Source organism: Chrysochloris asiatica, unplaced genomic scaffold, assembly GCF_000296735.1.
Source record: "Chrysochloris asiatica unplaced genomic scaffold, ChrAsi1.0 scaffold00090, whole genome shotgun sequence".
Lineage (NCBI taxonomy): Eukaryota > Metazoa > Chordata > Mammalia > Afrosoricida > Chrysochloridae > Chrysochloris > Chrysochloris asiatica.
The window spans coordinates 9,188,177-9,210,082 of record NW_006408608.1 but is presented as its reverse complement, the minus strand read 5'-3'; the positions used below and the strand labels follow the sequence as shown (position 1 = coordinate 9,210,082).

At 40.6% G+C, this 21,906-nt stretch overlaps 1 protein-coding gene across 2 annotated transcripts in view; it reads left to right on the top strand.

Moving 5' to 3' along the window:
* VPS13D (vacuolar protein sorting 13 homolog D (S. cerevisiae)) overlaps positions 1 to 21,906 on the top strand; it is a 360,697-nt gene that overhangs the window by 93,316 nt on the left and 245,475 nt on the right. For both annotated transcript variants that reach the window (XM_006866375.1, XM_006866374.1), the window contains exons 25-29: positions 3,092 to 3,311; positions 5,982 to 6,192; positions 8,646 to 8,817; positions 8,947 to 9,059; positions 15,207 to 15,419. In XM_006866375.1, the coding sequence (XP_006866437.1) occupies positions 3,092 to 3,311; positions 5,982 to 6,192; positions 8,646 to 8,817; positions 8,947 to 9,059; positions 15,207 to 15,419 (929 nt within the window). The remainder of the gene's footprint in view (positions 1 to 3,091; positions 3,312 to 5,981; positions 6,193 to 8,645; positions 8,818 to 8,946; positions 9,060 to 15,206; positions 15,420 to 21,906) is intronic.

The window sequence follows — 21,906 nt, the reverse complement described above, 5'->3', positions numbered from 1 at the left end:
ATGAAACAGGATAGAATGAATGTAAAACTAATGTTCTCCCATGTAAACTATCACATAATTCACAATAAAACATTAAAAAAAAAAAGCAATTAGACAAAATATTTAAAAGACAAACAAAAACCATTTGATTCAGTGAGTGAGAGTGCAGGGAGTAAGAAGTGTGAATTGACAAGGAAGGCAGTGAGAATCACCTGATCCAGTTTATCTGTCAGCTTTCATAGTTGTTAAGTGCTGTTCAGTTGATTGCAACTCATAGCAACCCTGTATAAGATTTCCAAGGAGTGGCTGGTAGGTTTGAACTACCGACCTTATGGTTAGCAGTCAGTGCTTATTCTACAGTGCCACACCAGGACGCTGTTTTCATAGTTGAGGTAAGTATTTGGTTGTTTGCTTACTAGAGCCTTAAAGAACATACAGATTTTTCTGTTTTAAAAAAAAGAAGTTTGGTAACTACTTCCTAATATTCTTATTTAATTTTCCCTACTATTGATATTTATAAGTAAAATAACAAGATATTAAATGAGTTTGTCAGACGTGTATTTGCTGGTGAACATTGCCACCTATTGGCACATCAGGGCTACTGCATGATTGTTTCAACTATTGCATTGTTGCCCAACTTGAATTCCACTTTGGAAGTTATCATTTGAGCCTGTAGTAAATTCTTTGGAATATATTTATTTGTGAAAAATCTTTGTTTGGAGAGCAGACTAAATTTTTTCGAAAGAGATGAATTAGAGAAAGACTAGGGTGATGAAGTTGGATTACGACATTTTTGCTGCTTTTGTTGTTAAGTGCCATGGAGTCTGTTTTGACCCTAGCCACCCTGTATAGGGTTTCTGAGGAGCACCTGGTGGGTTTGAACAGCCAACCTTGTGGCTCAAACTGACCCTGTGGTCAGTGTGTTATCCTGTTGCTTTGCCATCTTTTTAAAAGGAAAAGGACTGTTTTTCCACCTCACACCCGGCTGTATGCAGGCTCATGAGTTGACTCTGAAGTTATCCTGTGTAGAATTGCCAAAATATTTCTGCAGAGGCGCTTCTGTTATGTTAAGTAAAATAAATGACAGTTCATAGGTTATAGCGTTTTAATGAGAACATTTCCCTGTACTTGTTTTTTGAGGATTTGATTTTAAGTGGCAGTGCGCATAAGGATCACTTTTTCTTCAAGGTATAATACTGCTTTTTTGCCTCCTGGTTATTTTGAAAACCTTATGGGATTCAGCAGCCAATTCACATTTTATATGCTTTAAAAAAAATAAAAATAAAACCAAGAATAAGCCTTCAAAGTATTTCATTATTTAAGAAACCTGCTTATCAATGTTTTTGGTATGAATTATTTGCCTCCCTTTTAGAGAAATCCTTCTTAAGGACCATTTCTTAATTTTTTTTAACCCTAGGTCCTACTCTCTTGGTGATGTTACTTTCTTTCCGGAAATCTTAGAAAAACTTGATCTTGTTATGTATCAGTGGTTGTCCTGTAGAATTCCATAAGGGTTGCTTGAAGTGTTTTGCTTGTTACAGTATTTGTGATCACATGAACATATCTTACCTCTCCACCTATACAGTCAGCCTAAACTGATGTTTGTTGTTGTGGTTGTTAAGTGTCCATTCATAGCAACCCTGTGTAGGGTTTCCAAGGAGCAGCTGGTGAGTTTGAACTACAGACCTTGTGGTTCAAACTGACGTGTGGTCCAGTGTATCCTACAACGCCACACCAGGAATGCAGTCTATATAAAGTGAATCATTGCCTTCTTTCCCAAAGATCACTTTGCGTTTGCGTTTGTCCTTGAATACATTTGCATGTGTGAGGTTTGTCTAATCTATAGTCCAGTGGTTAAAGAACAGGAAATCATCTGAAATCAAAGCTTGCAGACTGGTTATTTACCCTTGTGTTCCAAGACTCCCGTGTGTTTGGAATGCTTTTGCATAAAATCCATGTTTTAATCACTCCAGATTGGAATGTTTTACAGAGCCTTTCCTTTCATTCTTCTCAACCATAGTTTGAGTTTAAATCATAATCTATAAGTCAGCTTTCTCTCAAAAGCATTAGGTTAATCTTCTCAAGTCATTGATTTATTGAAACCCTCTACAGAGAGACTGAAGAGATGAATCAAATCAGAGAGCAACAAAGCAGAAGGAAGGTTTTGATGTGGAAATACTTAAATGCGGTAATAGCATTTACCTAGTAATTTATCTTCACTCTCCCCCTCCCCCCATTAAAAAAAAAAAAATTTTGGCAGACAGTAAGAACGAGTTTCTTTTCCTCTTGTCTGTAATTACTACTCTAGGTATCTGTGAAGGAGAGCAATATAATCACATCTCCTTTTTCAAAGCTGGAAGCCACGGGCATATTAGGCAGCTCTGGAGAGAGAACGGTTCTTTCCCTGCTCCCAACTGGATAGATGAGAAGCTGTACAGACGGGGAGCTCTGAGAGTTGGGTGAAGATGCCTTGGGAAGTTTAAAAGTCAATTACGTGAATCATTCTGAGGAAGTAGACTTACACTGTTAGCAATTAACTGAAGGTACAAAGTAGGTGAAAAAAAAAACAAGGAGTATTTTCAGTAGCTTTAAGAGGCTTGTTTTTTCTGTATTAGCTGTTCATTTTTATGCTCTTAAACAGAAACATAATAGGGCTAAGCTCCTGTGTTTTCCATTTCCACACTTAATTAAAAAGCTGAGAAGGTATCGTCCATGAATGGAAACTTCTAGACACTGCAAGAACATTTTTATGGCCTAACTTTACTTGAACCATAATGCTGTTAGATACATTTTCTTAAAAAGATAAGCCCTCTAAGGAAAGCAACAATATACCATACAGACGAGAGATTTGCTCTTAAGGCATTCAGCTTAGATTAAAGTACCTGAGACAATTAGATCTTCATTCAAAAGCTATCTTCCTGCAAAATTACTATAGTTTGTAATGGGTGTTGAGTTGTGTGTGTAACATCTTTGCAAAGTAGTACATGTGACAGTAAACGTCATGGATTTGTTGCCCTGCTGGGAGTCTGTGAAGATCCTCGGGTCTGGAACTCGCCAAATTTTAAAGTTTCCGTTACCCCGTCCTCTCACCCTCAACCATTCTTCTTCCCAGGAATCTGCCCCTTCACCTTCCCCAGTGTGTACTCCCAAACACAGTATGAGGAAAATGACAAGCGCAGAGGACTCCAGGGCGACCCATTCGGAGGGGCTCTTCATGAAACCTGCTGGAATGGGTTTAGGCTGCCTGAAGAGTGAGTTTCTGCCAAGTACCGCCACCATGCAGCCAGGGCAACAAGCCACACCCTCTGTCTGCCAAATGTCCAGTAGTCCAGGTAAAAGAGGAGGGTAAAAAAGTCCAGGTAAGGAGGGTGGGAGACTTACGAGACTGTTCCAGGCGCCTTTGGGGGGATGTGTTATGTACAAGGAGATGCCGACAATGAGCTGGCATTTCTTTTGTGAAAACCTGACACAGAGCTGGCATTTCTTTTGTGAAAGCCTCCATTGGAAGGCCTGTGGGAGAAAGATGAAGCTGTGTGCTCCTGTAGAGATTTACAGTCTTGGAAATCCTATGGAGCAGTTCTCCTCTGTCTTAGCGGGTTGCCGTGAATCAAAATCAATGGCAGTTGGTTTGAGTTTGGGTTTTGGAAAGTGTATAAAAGCTGTAGGATCTAGATTTAGCAGTTCAGGACTCCTGGGGGGCGCTGTAGGATCAGCACTGGACTGCGAACCACAAGGTCAGCGGTTCAAACCCATCAGCTGCTCCTTGGAACCCTTATACAGGGCTGCTATGAGTCGGAACCGACTTGATGGCACTTCACTACAACCACCACAAAGTTGGGTTAAATTTTCAAGACGCAGTTTGTATAAAGAGGTTTTTAGCTTGTCTGTTAGGACTTTTTCTTACAGCTCAGGATAGTTGCTACTAGATGGTGAAAGTTTAAGTAGAGTGATTAAGCTGCTGTGCAGACAATAATAATAAAACCCAAAAAAGGACCCTTAAAAATTAGTGTGAGTTAGCTAACAACAGAAATCTTACCTGTAATAGTTTTGAAAAGGCATTTAACATCCATGCGTGAGCGTTCTTCTCTAGTCTATACAAAGTAGCCATTCCAAACAAGAGCCTAATTTGGGCCTTTCTGTTTTTAAATGCATTTTGAAGGGTTGAGAGAAAGGAAAGGAAAGAGGGGAAACAATGTGATGGACCATGAAGATCAGTTCATTGTGGCTGGACTTTGAGAGTTGTTGTGAAGTGCTGTTGAGTCCTTTCCAACTCATAATGACCCTGTATAGAAGGGGCTTCTGAGGAGGGGCTGGTGCATTGGAACCACCAGCCTTGTGGTTAGCAGTCCAGTGCTTATCCTGCAGCGTACTACCAGGACTCCTTGAGAGTTATGTTGTTGTGAAGTGCTGTCTTGTCAGTGCTGACTCATAGTGACCCAGTACAGGGTTTCCAAGGCTGGTGAGTTTGAACCGCCAACCTTGTGGTTCAAACCGACCTTGAGGTCTTGTACTTATCCTACAGCACCCCACCTTGAGAGGTACAGGGCACCATAAATAAGTAGGAAGGCTGTTCCTTCTTTCTGGAATTCCCCTGTTAGGGGTCCATTGCCTTAGATTAAAGTGTTGCGATTGCTTTTCTGTGTCCCCAGGGAATTGCTGATGCCCTTGATCCCTGTTCCCTCTCCCTTTTACCATATCTACAGCATTTGGATCTACTTATTAATATCATCAGCCATTCAAGAGCTATGTATTCAGTGTCCGCTTAATGTCAGATGTTGTATAATTTGTTATAATATTAATATCCCTGGTCTATTAATATGCAAGCCTAGACAGAATCTTACCAGTGTAAAATTTACGGATTTCTAGGAAAGACATGATATAGAGACACTTAAAATATAGCTTGTGAAAAGTGTTATGAGGTGGGGAAGATGGAATAGTGTCAGACAAAGGAACAGAGACCCAGTGTAGAGTGGGATGGGAAGGCCATGCCACCCATGAGACTTTCTAGGCAGCATTGAGTTGGGCATTTTGGGGGAAACAAACAAAGGCCAGGGGAAGAATGAAGCGTAGATATCCAGTGAGAATAACTAAATTGTATCTTTAATCCAGAGAGGAAATAAAACAGTGATGCTCAGGGACTTTCCCAAACCAAGAACTATGAAGGGAATGACCAGAGAGGAATTCAAATCATATTTAATGAGCAAGGGGAGAATGGCATCAAATGAATGCATTCCAGGGATCTGAAGAGAGAATTTTGCATGAAGAATTTTAGATTCAACATAGCCATTAAAGTGTACAATGGAAGGGAAGGAATGGTTGGATTTATCCCTTCAAGGATTACTTTACTCAGTTTTTTCTTGTGGGGATAGTAAAATGAAGAAGGTATATTGGATGATGCCTTTGTAGGATAAACACTGGACTGCTAACTGCAAGGTTAGCTGTTCCTTGGGAAACCTTATACAGGGTCACTATGAGTTGGAACCAACTCGATGGCACTTAGCAACAATAATAGGCAAGACTGCATATGGTTTGAAACAGATCAGTGGCAGAAGAAACGGTTACATGTAATATTTGTTTGAAAAATGAATTGTACTGCTGAAAAGAGTGTTCAGTCTCTACTTGAGACTCCTGTTGATATACTTGGGAGGGACGGCTTGTGTGTTGTCATTTTTAGTCATGAGCACTTTAGCCTTATATTAGGTTCCATGATAGGGATGAGACACTGAGGGGAGACCGTGTGTCAGAATGTGTGTTGGTGTGGAGGCCAGCCAGTCAGGAAACAGCAAACACATGGAGCATTGCCTAGGGAGGTCTTGGGCTAGATATCTGGACAGCCTGTTTTCAAGATGGTGGGTGGGTAGTGGTAAGGAGGGGGAGACAAGCAGTGCTAAATGTTTTCTAGAAACAGAAGAGGCTTGATTTGGCTTTTGGGGTTTTGTTCAGGGCCGTCCTTTTGTGGGTCCTGTCTTCTTAACCATCTCTCTCTTCTTGGGTTCCTGTAGAAGAGCATGTCTGTCTGCTGGATTGCATTGTTGTAGACCTGCAGGACATGGACATCTTTGCTGCAGAGAGGCGTCCACGAGAGTACTCTAAGACATCCCAGAATGACAGTGGTGACCTCATCTTCCCCTCCTATTTTGTACGGCAGACAGGAGGAAGCCTCTTAACTGAGCCGTGCAGGCTGAAACTGCAGGTGGAAAGGAATTTGGATAAGTAAGTATTTTACATCTGAGCCTCTTGTAAGTAAATTCTTAATAACTTGGAAACTAGTGAGTAAGGAAATTTGCTATTATGGTAAATCTGAAAGAACACAGGTAGTCACTTGTTGATCTATTTCACAAATGTTTAATCCCCACTATGTCTGGTGAGGCGCTGTAGGATAAGTGCAGGACTGCTAAGTACAAGATCGGCGGTTCAGACCCACCAGCTGTTCCTTGGACATCCTGTATCGGGTCACTCTCAGTTGGAACAGACTCAGTGGCACTTAACAACAACGTGCTGGTATAGTGCTGTAGGATAAGCACTTTACTGGTGTGCTAAACCTTAAGATTAGTGGTTCAAACCCACAAGCCTCTCCTTGGAAACCCTACATAGGGTTGCTATGAGTCGGAACTGACTCAACGGCACACGACAACAACAAACAACAAAAAAGTTCTGTTCTAAGGAAGTTCCGTTCTGTTTAGGGTATAGGAATGCAAGTAGGTGGTCCTATTACGAGAGTCTGCATTAAAAGCTTGTTATAGAAGACGGCATCAGGTGCTATGGAAACAAGAGGAAGGGCCCTGAATCTGGTGGATAGTAAGGGCAGGGAAAGTGTTCTTGAAGAGGTGGCATTGGACTATGTGTGCCACATACAGCGGCTCCTGGACCTGCTATTGCTATTGATGCTGAACCTCATTTAGTCCATCTAACTGCTCAGGTGCAGTTGTGCCCACCTCCCCCCAGGTAGCTATGGAGAGTGCTCCATGATACTAGAGAACCTGGAACTAGTTTACATATTAATTGGCCTTGATACACAGGATGCCTATTTTAGAGTTGACAGCCTTGCTTCAGTTGTCATTATGTTATACCTGGCTGAGGAACTTTGTCAAAATCCACATTTCCAAACTCTACCTGAGACCATAAGGATCTGGCTGACTCTCAGGATGGGCTCAAACGAACCAGGCGCACTGCCATTGAGTCGATTCTGACTCGTAACAACCCTGTGTATAGGGTTACTGAGGCTGTAAATCTGTGTGGGAGCAGAAAGCCTCATCTTTCTCCCTTGGAGCAGCACGTGGGTTTGAACCACTGACCTTGCGATTAGCAATCCAGTGCTTATCCTACAGTGCCACCAGGGCTCCCTCTCAGGGCTGATGTTCAAGCGTGTTGAACTTTACAGTGTCCTGCAGTGGTCCTTTTGCCTGAGCTGGGGTGGGAAACCACTAGTTTCAGTGTATGTGAGAACTTGAGGCTTTAATTGTGGAGGAAGCAGCAGTGTTTATGTCCCAGCTCTAGGAAGGATGAGATGTGACTATAAAGTAATGAAAGAGATTTTCTTTTCTGCCATTTTGGAAGTCAACCTCATTAGTTGCGTAAGTATGACTTTATCCTTCTCTGGGTGCTCCCTTCACAGTTCTTGGATTTGGGCAAGTTATTTAATGTCACTTTTTTTAGTTTCTCTGGATTAATGACAGTTTCGCTCTTCTCCCAGAGATGGTTGTAATTGTTTTTCTTTTTCTAGTGCTCCCTGGCAGGTGTTGAGTTATGATTGGCCTGGGCTATATTTGGTTCACTGCGTGAGCAATCTTAAGAGCAGCTTCGTTATTTAGAAAGTGAACACTTGGTTTTCTTTTCAAGCATTACTTGCTATTATCCTTACCTAAATGTTACCTACTTCATTTACCATTTGTGTACAAGTGTGCTGTGCTAGGCCAGATAGAAGGTGGTATTGAACACAAGAAGTTCTCACATCACAGAAATGTACTTGGTAGACCCTTCTAGTGTTTTGTTGATTGCATCATTGGCTGCCTTTAATTTCTTATAGTGGTTACAAGTCGGGCTGCTAATTTCAAGGTCAGCAGTTCGAAACTACCAGCCGTTCCATGGGAGAAAGATGAGGCTTTCTGCTCCCATAAAGATTTTACAACCTCGGAAACCCTATGCAGGGTCACTGAGAGTCAAAACTGATTCCACGGCACACAACCACCACTACCACCACAGACAAAGTGATTTTTTAAAATTTTTCTTCCATTTCAAAACCTAACCCTCTGTTTTATCTATTTAGAGCATAGTAGGATTGGGCAGCGTTTTGTTCTGCTGTGCATAAGGTCGCTATGTTTCGGTACCGACTCCACGGCACCTAACAGCAACAATTTTTACCAAACCAAACAATCACTACCATCAAGTCAACTCCAACTCATAGCGATCCTGTTTAGGATTTCTGAGATTGTAAATCATTATAGGAGTAGACAGCCTCATCTTTCTTCTTGCAGAATGGCTGGTGGGTTTGAACTGCTGACCTTGAGAAAGATGAGGCTGCCTGCTCCCGTAAAGATTTATAACCTCGAAACCCTATGTAGGGTCGCTGTGAGTCAGAATTGACCTGACATCAATGGGTTTATGTGGGTATGTCACTGTCGAGCTCGTAATTTGTTTGTGAAAGCGACCATTCCTCTTTTCCACAGAGAAATAAGTCATACTGTGCCAGATATATCTATCCATGGCAACCTATCCTCAGTCCACTGCTCCCTGGATTTATATAAGTACAAACTGATCCGTGGCTTATTAGAGAACAACCTTGGAGAGCCCATAGAGGAGTTTATGCGGCCTTATGATTTACAAGACCCAAGAATTCACGTGAGTGAGATCTTACGTTGTTCTGTAGCTCTCACAGGTAGAACAAGCAAATTCAATTTCTTGCCCTAGTTACCCCGTTTTCAAGTTGGCTTCCTCACTGAGAAATTGATCCTTGTTTTCTTGTTGCAGACTGTACTGAGTGGAGAAGTGTACACTTGCATGTGTTTCCTCATTGATATGGTGAATGTGAGTCTGGAGCTTAAAGATCCAAAAGGAAAAGAAAGTTCAGGGTCCTTAGCCAGGTATGGCTTTACTGATACTATTTTACTATTATAAAATGGTAAGAGCAGTATTAATAATACAAAATATCTTTTTGCATTAGTGAAGAGCAGAGGTTGCCGAGTGGTGGTTCTCAGGTGGAATGGGAGCTGCAGAGTAGCTGGATTACTACTGTACACAGTGTTTCTAAGTTTAAATTCCTTGCTGCATCAGTCAAGATATGGGGTGGGTTATGCTGTAATTATACCCGCTGCTGTCTTATCAGTTCCAGCTCAGAGCCAGCCTACAGGACAGAGTAGAACTGCCTCATAGGATTTCCAGGGGTGCCGTCTTTACAGAGGTAGACTGCCAAGTCATTCTCCTACACTTTTCAGTGGCTTTAAACAACAAAGATGTGTTCTTTCCTCCAAGTTCATGGCATTGAAGCCCTTCAGGCTAGAAGTCACTCAAAATACAACTAGGCAAGAGCTCCTTCCTCAAAGTAGAGTTGACCACAGCGAGATAAATAGAGCAAAGCTGTCAGGACCTTCATTTGCTGATGACGCACAACTCAAAATGAGGAGAAACAGCTGCAAACAGCCATAAATAGTCAGTACATGTACTTTACAAGGAATGAATCTAGGAAATAGGGAAGTTATCAAAAGTGAAATGAAAAACGCATAAAGATTGATATCCTAGGCATTAGTGAGCTGAAAGGGAAAATGGTGGCTCTGTAGGATAAACACTGTACTCCGAACCACAGGTTGGTGGTTCTAGCCCCCCAGGCACTCTATGGGAAAAAGATAAGGCCTTCTGCTCCTGCAAAGATGGATAGCTTTTGGAAACCCTGTTATAGGGTTACTATGACTCACAACCGACTTGATAGCACTTAACAACAACATTGAGCCGACATGGCCTGCTATTGGTTATTTTGAATCAAATGATCGTATTGTTTACTATGCCAGGAATGTCAGAGAGGAGTTGCATCATCATAAAAAAACAAGAAAGATTTCAAGAACAATCCTGAAGTACAGTGCTGTCTGTGATAGGGTAGTATCGATATGCCTACAGGGAAAACCAGTTAATGTGACTATTATTTAAACTTATTTGCCAACCACTAAACCCAGTGATGATGGAACTGAAGAATTCTACTAACTTCTTCAGTCTGAAATTAATCAAACATATGATCAAAATGCGTTGATTATTACTGGTAATTGGAATGTAAAAGTTGGAAACAAAGATGAAGAGTCAGTTGATGGAAAATGTGGCCTTGGTGATAAAAATAATGCTGGAAATCATATGATAGAAATTTGCAAGACCAATAACTTAAACAACATAAAAGATGACTATGCACATGGACCTTACCAGATGAAATTCACAGGAATCAGACTACATCTGTGGGAAGATATGATGAAGAAGTCCCGTATCATCAGCCCAAACTTAGGGGTCTATGGAACAGACCATCAGTTGCTCATATGCAACTTCAGACTGAGGCTGAATAAAATGATAACAAGTCCATATGAACCAAAGTCTGATCTTGGATATGTTAGTCATAAGTGTTGTTGACTCAGTGTTAACTTATAGCGACCCTGTATAGGGTTTCTGAGGAGCAACTGGTGGGTTTGAACGGCTGACCTTGTGGTTTGCAGTCCAGTGCTGATCCACAGCGCCACACCAGAACTTGAATATATCCCACCTGAATTGAGAGACCACATCAGGAACAGATTTGATGCATTAGACACTAATGACCAAAGACTAGAAGAGTTGTAGATGACATTGAGAATATCATATACAATGAAAGTAGAAGGTCTTTAAAAAAACAGGGAAGAAAGAAAAGATCAGCATGAATGTCAGAAGGGACTCTGAAACCTGCTTTTTTGTTTGTTTGTTTTGTTACAAATATAAAGATTCTTTATTAAGTCTTAGACAAGAGTTAACACAAGACAAAGACAAACAGAAATCTACCGGGTGAGGGGAATCATAGATGCCATGATAAGTTTCCAAGGTTCAGTCTCCACACACTGACCTTGCGTAGGGCACAGGGAACACAGTCTCTTACTACATGATTGACAGCAGCAGCCATGTGTCACATTTGCACTTGAGGCTTACAGAAAGCAGGGTAACTATTACAAACAGGAACATTTACAGTCTGAGACTCTCAGGGTATGACATCACAACTAGGCAACCACTAAGGGGATGTTCAAACCTGCTCTTGAGTGTAGAGAACCTAAAGAAACTGAAAAAATTGTGAAAATCAGAGTTGAACTGCGAATTTCAAAGTGTTGCTCGAGAAGACAAAGGCAAGTGTTACAATAAAAGGTGCAAAGATCTGGAGTTACAGAACCAGAAAGGAAAGAACATGCTCAGCTCAGCATTTCTCTAGCTGAAAGAACTGATGAAAATATTCAAGCCCTGACTTGCGCTACTGAAGGATTCTTGGACATAATATTGAATGATGCAGGAAGTATCAAAAGAAGATGGAAAGTATACACAGTCATTGTACCAAAAAGAAATAGCTGGTGTTCAACCATTTCAACAGGTATCATATGGTCAAGAACCAATGATATTAGAAGACGATGTCCAAAGCACTGAAAACATTGGCAAGCCCCCTCCCCCCTGAAGTCTCCAGGAACTGACAGAATACTAATTGAAATCTTTCAATACGCTGATGGAACATTGGAGGCACTCACTCATGTATGCCAAAAAATTTGATAGCTACCTGTTCAAACAATTGGAAGAGATCCATATTTGTGCACATTTCAAAAAATGTGACCCCACAAAATGCAGAAATCATAGAACAATACCATTAATATCGCATGCAAGTAAAACTTTGCTGAAGGTAATTCAAAAACATTTGCAGCAGTACATCAATGGGGAGCTGCCAGAAATTCACACTGGATTCAGAAGAGGACATGGAATGAGGGATATCATTGCTGACGTCTGATGGATCTTGGCGGAAACCAGAAATACCAGAAAGATGTGTACTTGCGCCTTATTGACTATGCAAAGACATTTGACTGTGTGGATCATAGCTATAACATTGTGAAGTGAGAGGGTTCCACAGAGCTTAAAATTGTGCTCATGAGAAACCTGTACAGAGACCAAGAGGCGGTCGTTGAAACAGAACATGAGGATATAATCAGGAAAGGTGTGCGCCAGGGTTACATCCTTTAACCATACTTTTTCAATCTGTATGTAAAGTAGAACATGACATCAGGATTAGAAGAAGACTCATTAACAGCCTGCGACATGCAGATGATACAGCCTTGCTTGCTAGAAGTGAAGAAGACTTAAAATATTTGCTAAAGAAGGTCAACGACTCCAGTCTTCAGTCTGGATTGTACTTCAATGTCAAGAAAACAAAAATTGCCACAAAAGAAAAAATTGGATTTGTCAGACTTAATTTTAATTTGGTTCACAATCAACCCTCACAGAAACAGCAAAGAAATTAAATGACATACTGCATTAGGCAAGTCTGCTGCAAAAGACTTTTTTAAAGAAGTGTAAAGAGCAAGGATGTAAGTTTGAGGGCTAAGGTGTGCCTGAGCCAAGCCATGGTATTTTAGTTGTCTTACATGCATGTGTAAGTAGGGCAGTTCATAAGGAAGAGTCCTGGTGTGGCGCTGAGGACTAATGTGCTGGACTGCAAAGTCAGCTTGAACCACAAGGTCAGTGGTTCAAGTTCACCATCTGCTCCTTGGAAACCCTACACAGGGTTGCTATGAGTTGGAACCGACTGGACAGCATGTAACAACAATGATCGAAAGTTCCATGAGCTACTAGAAGAAAAAACAAATCTGTCTTTGAAGAAGTACAGACAGATGCTCCTTGGGAGACATCCTCTCTTATACTTTGTACCTGGTAACAGAAGGGACCAGTCCCTGGAAAAGTCAAGACATGCTTGGAAAAGTGGAGGGTCAGTGCAAAAAGTCACCCCCAATATGATAGATTGACACAGTATCAGCCACAATGGGCTCAAATGTAATGATTGTGAGGATGGTGCAGTGTTTTGATTTGTTGTGCATAAGGGTGGCTATAAATCAGAGCAAACTCGATTGCATTCTGACTCGGAAGTATCTGGAAGCTGAGCAGCAACTGCTCCTGTGGGTAAGCCTTGTGCATACTTAGCAATTTACTTATTCATGCCACACTGACCACAGTGTGACATGAGGTTGTAATGCTAGTATAGCACCTCAGAGATTGCAGAACATTTTCACACACAGTAAGCTTATTTTTCATTTTTATTTCTTAATAGTCCTGTAAGATAGCAAATAGATAATACCGCTCTTTTACAGATAAAATTTTGACTATAATAATAATAATAATAATAATAATAATAATTAGTGGTAGACCCAGTGTTTGAAAAGAGGACTTCAAGGCTAGTGTCTTCCCCACTGAGTCACAGTGGCTTCTGTTTTGTTTATTTTGTTTTGAACGTCTGCTATGGTCTGTATCTAACTCACTTCATCAGAGTGTGGTACAGTGAACTTGGGGTACCAGACTGATTAGTGATCCAGCTTTTTTCCCTGATGATTGGCTATGTCTTAGCTTTTATCAACACAGATAAAGGCTCATAATTCTGTATGCATGAGGGTAAGTTAAAATATTTAAATAGTTAAAATGAGGGTAAGTTAAAATTTTGCTATAAAATTATAGAAACAAAAAAGTTATCATTACATAAAATATCTCTCATCTGTTGTTGTTAAGTGCTGTTGAGTAGGTTCCAACCCATAGCAACCCTGATAAGGTTTCCAAGGAGCAGCTGGTGAGCTTGAACCACTGACCTTGTGGTTCAGAGTGACCTTGCTGTCCAGCTCATTAACCCACAGTGCCACTGTACGAAGCCAGTGTTTCCATATCTGTAACCCGTCCCCAAAGAATTCTGCATTCTCCAATTTGTAGTACGTTAAAATGGCCGTTTTGGCATCCTCAAGGGATTCATATCATGTTCCTTTGATTGTTCTTTGAGTTCTGGGAAGAAAAATTCTGAAAGAACAAGATAAGGATTTTAGAGTGGATAAGTTTCCTAGTAAAATTCTGATAGGACAAGGACAGCCCTTGCTATCCTTGAAGAATGAACAGGTGTGTTGTCATGATAGAAAAAAAATGTCCTTGTACACAGCTTTCCTGGCCTTTTCCTCATCAATGAGGTTTTCCATTTTCTTAAAACTGCATACTTATAAACCCTTATGATCGACCTGTGTCCTTCTTGAAAATCTTTTAAGATAATGCCTTTGAGAACCCCCCAAATAGCCACAATAGCCCTTTGAACTGACCTCTTAGCCATGAAGTAAACTGGCCCAACAGATCCCCTCCACAGCCACTCTTTTGACTTGACGTTTTTATTTTGAATGCACTGTAATGACACTAAGATATTACTTAGAGAATTTGTTGACTTCCATCCACTGATCGCAAAGGTGTTTAAGCATGTTTTATTTGGCATATACCTGTGTATTGTATGAACTGGAAACTTAGTAGTGGTACTTTTTGACCTAGCCTCAGATTGCCATGATTTTATTAAGTATGAATTGCTTACTCTTGCTTTCCTTACTTTTAAAAAGGGAGTTCCAAATGCATTTCCTGTTGTATGATTTCTCTATATGAAGAGCATCATTTGTTCTGATTGTTCTTAGTAAGCTATAGTGGTCTCACTTCAAAATTCCAGACTGCTTGGAGGCAGAATCTTCACAGAAGATTCTGTATGCGTGAGGGTAAGTCAGAAAGTCTCTAGTTGTCTATAGAGGAAAGACCTGATGCTGAAAGCCTAAGAAAGGAAAACAATTTCTTGATGTAAGGGTCCCTTGATACGTTAAAAAAGCAATTGTATTTTGAACTCCAGAGGAACTAGAAAGAATATGGGGATTATTACAGATATATGACTGCCTTAGATTTATGATGGAAAATAAGAATGCAGATGAACCAAAGTATAATAAATATGTGGTATTATTGTTCCCATGAAGCTCCTATGGACAAGATCATCTTTGAGAATGGAAAGGAAACCAGGACCAACAAAACGCAATCATTTTGATCGGTCTTATAACAAAATCAATGAAAGATCTTTGAATGAAAACTATTCTTCTTCATAGAACTTTGATATTTTTATGGTTTTGTTGTGTTTTCTCCTTGATCTTACATTATTTTGCAAATTGGAAGATAGATGTTTAACATCTTATTTACTTTTTGCCTCTTAGGTTTGATTTCAAGAAATGTAAATTGCTCTATGAGAGTTTTTCCAACCAAACCAAGTCCATTAACTTGGTTTCCCATTCCATGATGGCTTTTGACACCCGCTACACTGGTCAGAAGACAAGCCCTGGCGTGACAAATGTGTTCAACTGCATCTTTCAGCCTTCTAAGACCAGCAGCACTGCCCAAGGATCCATTCAGATTGAACTTCATTTCAGGTAGTAGGATCCAGCCCCAGAAACTCTGCCTTTCTTTGTTGAGACGTTTCCTTTTGTGGCCAGCAGGGCTAAGTTCACCTTGGCTTAAGAACATTTGTTGTTGGTTATGTGCCGTGGAGTCAGTTCTGACTCATAGCGACCCTGACTAGGGTTTCCGAGGCTGTAAATCTTTACGGGCGCAGAAAGCCTCATCTTTCTCCCTTGGAACAGCTGGTAGAACAAGAGTTTGTTGTTCTTCTAAGTGCTGTGGAGTCGATTCTGACTCATAGCAACCCTGTATAGGGTTTTCGAGGAGCAGCTGTTAGGTTTGAACTGCTGACCTTGTGGTTCACTGTCCAATGCTGATCCTACAGCACCGCACCAGGAGTCCTAGCAGTTTAATGTACTGTATATTATTGCTGTATGTGTCTGTAATCTTGTAGTTTCATTTATTGGCCAAAAGATGTCTCTGTTGCTTTAAGGGGGAAAAAAAAATGTAATGCACAATTAAGCCAGGTCCTCAAAGTAAACTTCCTTGTTCCCTGTAAGCTCTAAACTGTTTTGTGTTTTGTTTTTTTAAAAAAGAAGAACTTAGAAAAGGAAGAAATTATCCCAGTTAAGAAAGAATGAAAAAAACCAAAAACCACCCAAACTTTTGGCCTATACAAATAATGGAAGGAAGGGTGATTTAGACTTGAATTACCTATTTATTCACTTAAATTACTTTGCTGACTCACTTCTCTGTGTATAAAGAGCTTTTCTTCCTGGTATTATGAGAGTCAGTATTGTATGTGGCAAGAGCATATCTTGTTTTGTTTTGTTGTCTGTTGAGTAAAAGTTTATAGGGCAGGTTGTCAGATTTACGTTCCATAAATCATATTTTGTTTCATTGTAATGATTACAATCCCCTTCATGTACCATCAGTTAACAGTATTTACCTCTATTCCTTTTTTTTTTTTTTGATGCACATATACCACACAGAAAATATATATTCATTTAAATGTCCAAAGGACACATTTTTGTAAGCCAACCAACCTCCTGCCCACAGGCACACAGTCTTTCTTATTCCATGGGTATAGAGTCCTCAACTGCTTTATCTCTCTCTGCCATCACCTCTGCCTCTGTCTCTGCTGTTGCCACTTTCTAGGTAGGATCCCATGCTCCACTCATAGTTCTAGGGTCCTCTGTTCCTGAAATGAGAGGTTAACTATAGTTGTGACAATCACAATTAATCATGATAACAATACTCACTATTGAATCATAAAATCCTATTCCTGTCTTCCCTCATCCCCTTTCATTGAACCCATCTGGACAAGAGGAAAACTATTCAGTGGTGATTCTACCGTACCCACCTTGTTCTGAAACTAAACACACTTGTGAAAACTTGTAAGCCAGTCACTTCATGCCTTTATAACCCCCATTTTTGGTAGTCACTGTCATAATTTGACTGTTGCTATCAGCCTAGTATACTGAGGAGGCAAGCTTGATCCTTGATATGAAGAATCCTTTTCTTTCAGTTGGAATTTTGAATAACTACATCCATAAGCCAAGGTCCAGCTCATTAAGTTGTAGCAATTTACGTTTGTACCCTGTATCAAACTTCTTTATCTGCATCTGGTCGAGTTCTGGTCAGCAAGCTATTTAAGCTAGGTCAAATGGGTACTGTCTGCAAGTTTGGGAGTTCTCATATGCCTTCCCCCACTTCAGACCTGTTGGGCACTTCACTCTCAATTCTAGCCTCCTGTGGCTAGGTCAGTGTCCTTGGGCTAAGGAGTTCACATGTCTCCCTAAACTTCAGACCAGCCAGCTCTTCCTCTTATCTCTCTCATCTCGAGATCTTCCGGTGTCTATGGAACCTGGCCAAACTCAGCCCATGTCTTCATTGCTGCATTTCCCCCACTTTCACTCACAAGTAGACCAGGGCAGTCACCAGCGAGCTTATAAGGCTGCTCAAGAGTTCCAGACTTAGAAGAAGGGGATTTACCCTGATGGCCTGACTTTTCTTGCCTTGTTGGCTCCAAGGTGAATAACTTGCTTTATCTTTTAACAGCCAAACAGTCTGCTTTCCCTCCCGACCCCCCCACCCCCGGTCTTCTTTCATGAACTATCTTCCTCTAGCTACTCTGGGTTGGTCTGCATGTCCTTTTGAGTGGGAATGTCCCACCTCAGAAGGTTTTGGGTGGGACTCAGGATTCCACCCAAGGCCACATACTCTGCAAAGACTTAACAAGAAGCCTATTTCCCTGTGCAAATTCACGTACCCCTTTTAGCTAATTCAATCAGTTACAGGCTGGAGACCAGCTTACAAGCTTTCTGTAATCTTATTTCCTAAGATTCCTTTCTATCTCATTAATAAATGTCTTTATTTTGCAGTAGTAGGCAGGGGAAGGCAATATTCACAAGACACTCAAGCACCTTAACTTTATTTCCCTTTCTTTACCCATTCAGTCTATGTCTCAATCACTGTATCACAGAGTCTCGTTGTTCCAAGGTTGAGTATACATCACAGTTTACTTATATCCCATTTGGCCCAAGAGCGTATGTTTGGGAATCAGACTGACCTGAACTCAAAGCCTCTATCTATAACTTCCCAGCTATGTGTCCTGTGCAAAATGTTTACTGTATTTTCCTGCATTTAATGATTATGAAGATAACTTAAAGGTGAAGTGTAGTGTTGGGGGTGGAGGAAGAATGGATTTGCACAGTTGGCAAAAGTATGTGATTTGTATTTAATAGCTTAGAAGTACAGTGAATGCCTCGAATAGTAAATTTCCTCTTCTGTAAAATAGAAAGAACTATACCCATCTCATAGAGTAGATGCAACAATTAAAGTGATAAATATGGCACTGCTTGGCACAGATGGTAGCTATTACTGTCCTTCCTGATGTACGGTGTGCTCTTTTATGATACATTACTGTGAGATTTGATGATTAAGGAGCACAGATCTGAAAACTGAAAAATTAGCTCTGATCTAAAGAATTCCTTTAATGAAAATCCAGGAGCAGATCTTTGGAACTGATGTTAATTTAGTTCATTTAATGTTTAATGTCATCAGATATGTTGTAAATATAAACCAGTAAGTTGAAAAGTTGGAAAAAAAAACTTGGTAGTTATGGAAAAAAAAAAAAAGTCACCAAGACTATTCTAGTATTTTATGTATTTATATGTGCATGACATTTTTGGTGAGCTGTTCATAGAATTCCCCCGGGATTCAGATTTGTTTAGGGCGAGGTTCTGTACCTTTAGGAAGCTAGCAAAGTTGACATTTAAACTCTTGCATGAACTTTTTTAAAAAGTTGAATAATAGGAATGCTAGTTACTCAGCTCTTGGAGCCCTGGTGTGGCACGGTAGGATAAAGCACTGGATCTCAAGGTCGGTTTGAACTACAAGGTCAGCTATTCAAACTCACCAGCTGCTTCTTGGCAACACTATACTATAGGGGCTTTATAAGTCGGAACTGACTCAGTGGTACTCAACACCAAAAAGTTACCTCTTACTGAGCCCTACAAGGAGACGGGCACTTTGCCTACTGGTAATTCACCTCTCACAACAAAGCTGCAATGTGGGTGACTTTTCCATTTTATAGATGAAAAAGTAGAAGCTTGAAGGGGTTAAGGAACTCGTCCACCAAGGTCACCTAGCCGAAGTGTTTGGACTGATACCTGAAGTGTCTGAACTTCTGACAGCCTCCCTCAGGCCCACCAGGTTTCTGGTTGTTGGGCTGATAGCCGTCAGATGAGATGGTTGTGATTCTCACTCCCTTCCTTTGAAGATGGTGTTTACTTGAATAAGAGGCTCACACATGTTTGGTCCATATGCAGATACACTGTCGATGTGGGTTTGCTTTATTACTTGGATTGACGCCATTTCTTAATCTCCCAGCTTGTTGTTCCACCGATCACGTTTTAATACGTAAGAAGACATGGAGCCTTGAAAGATTACTCTCTGCTGACTATCCCCCTGTAGTATATAATTTCTTGGAGTCAATGAGAAAAGTCTTACCTTGGCTTTTGCTAACAGAAATACCATTGTTACTGAGAGAGTTAAAATGCTGTCTTGACTGGAACTTTTGAGCGCTTTTCTGTGTCTCAAGAAGAATTACTCTTCTGTTGGGATTTTGTGTGTCAAGCATAAATCACTTCACAGTGTTTAAAGGCTTGAAATACTTTCCAGAAAAGGGACCAGACATACTTTAACTTCCCAGTGAGTGCCTATTCTGACATTCTGTGTTCAAAATGGGGTGGAAAAATTCTAATGAGGGCAACATTTTTTCTCTATTACTAACGGGGAAAGTGTGTGGAAAATGCTGGGTCTGTGTGGAAAGTGACATGTATCTTTGTGTCCTTTCTCAAAAGGCATTGAGCCATGCTTTGGAGAAATGAGGGACAGAAGAAACCAGCCTTAGCAGTGTCTCCTAATCAGTTTTTCCCAAGTAGGAGCTCTGCTTAGGGTAGGGAACCAGGGACACTTAGTAATTAAAGCCCAGAATTCCTCTTTTGGGTTTATACATAGAATTATGTTCAACCTAGATTACCCTTTAGAAATACCTTTCATTTCCTCTGCCCTGCCCCCCCCTCCCCAGTTAATGTGACTATTATTTAAACTTATTTGCCAACCACTAAACCCAGTGATGATGGAACTGAAGAATTCTACTAACTTCTTCAGTCTGAAATTAATCAAACATATGATCAAAATGCGTTGATTATTACTGGTAATTGGAATGTAAAAGTTGGAAACAAAGATGAAGAGTCAGTTGATGGAAAATGTGGCCTTGGTGATAAAAATAATGCTGGAAATCATATGATAGAAATTTGCAAGACCAATAACTTAAACAACATAAAAGATGACTATGCACATGGACCTTACCAGATGAAATTCACAGGAATCAGACTACATCTGTGGGAAGATATGATGAAGAAGTCCCGTATCATCAGCCCAAACTTAGGGGTCTATGGAACAGACCATCAGTTGCTCATATGCAACTTCAGACTGAGGCTGAATAAAATGATAACAAGTCCATATGAACCAAAGTCTGATCTTGGATATGTTAGTCATAAGTGTTGTTGACTCAGTGTTAACTTATAGCGACCCTGTATAGGGTTTCTGAGGAGCAACTGGTGGGTTTGAACGGCTGACCTTGTGGTTTGCAGTCCAGTGCTGATCCACAGCGCCACACCAGAACTTGAATATATCCCACCTGAATTGAGAGACCACATCAGGAACAGATTTGATGCATTAGACACTAATGACCAAAGACTAGAAGAGTTGTAGATGACATTGAGAATATCATATACAATGAAAGTAGAAGGTCTTTAAAAAAACAGGGAAGAAAGAAAAGATCAGCATGAATGTCAGAAGGGACTCTGAAACCTGCTTTTTTGTTTGTTTGTTTTGTTACAAATATAAAGATTCTTTATTAAGTCTTAGACAAGAGTTAACACAAGACAAAGACAAACAGAAATCTACCGGGTGAGGGGAATCATAGATGCCATGATAAGTTTCCAAGGTTCAGTCTCCACACACTGACCTTGCGTAGGGCACAGGGAACACAGTCTCTTACTACATGATTGACAGCAGCAGCCATGTGTCACATTTGCACTTGAGGCTTACAGAAAGCAGGGTAACTATTACAAACAGGAACATTTACAGTCTGAGACTCTCAGGGTATGACATCACAACTAGGCAACCACTAAGGGGATGTTCAAACCTGCTCTTGAGTGTAGAGAACCTAAAGAAACTGAAAAAATTGTGAAAATCAGAGTTGAACTGCGAATTTCAAAGTGTTGCTCGAGAAGACAAAGGCAAGTGTTACAATAAAAGGTGCAAAGATCTGGAGTTACAGAACCAGAAAGGAAAGAACATGCTCAGCTCAGCATTTCTCTAGCTGAAAGAACTGATGAAAATATTCAAGCCCTGACTTGCGCTACTGAAGGATTCTTGGACATAATATTGAATGATGCAGGAAGTATCAAAAGAAGATGGAAAGTATACACAGTCATTGTACCAAAAAGAAATAGCTGGTGTTCAACCATTTCAACAGGTATCATATGGTCAAGAACCAATGATATTAGAAGACGATGTCCAAAGCACTGAAAACATTGGCAAGCCCCCTCCCCCCTGAAGTCTCCAGGAACTGACAGAATACTAATTGAAATCTTTCAATACGCTGATGGAACATTGGAGGCACTCACTCATGTATGCCAAAAAATTTGATAGCTACCTGTTCAAACAATTGGAAGAGATCCATATTTGTGCACATTTCAAAAAATGTGACCCCACAAAATGCAGAAATCATAGAACAATACCATTAATATCGCATGCAAGTAAAACTTTGCTGAAGGTAATTCAAAAACATTTGCAGCAGTACATCGATGGGGAGCTGCCAGAAATTCACACTGGATTCAGAAGAGGACATGGAATGAGGGATATCATTGCTGACGTCTGATGGATCTTGGCGGAAACCAGAAATACCAGAAAGATGTGTACTTGCGCCTTATTGACTATGCA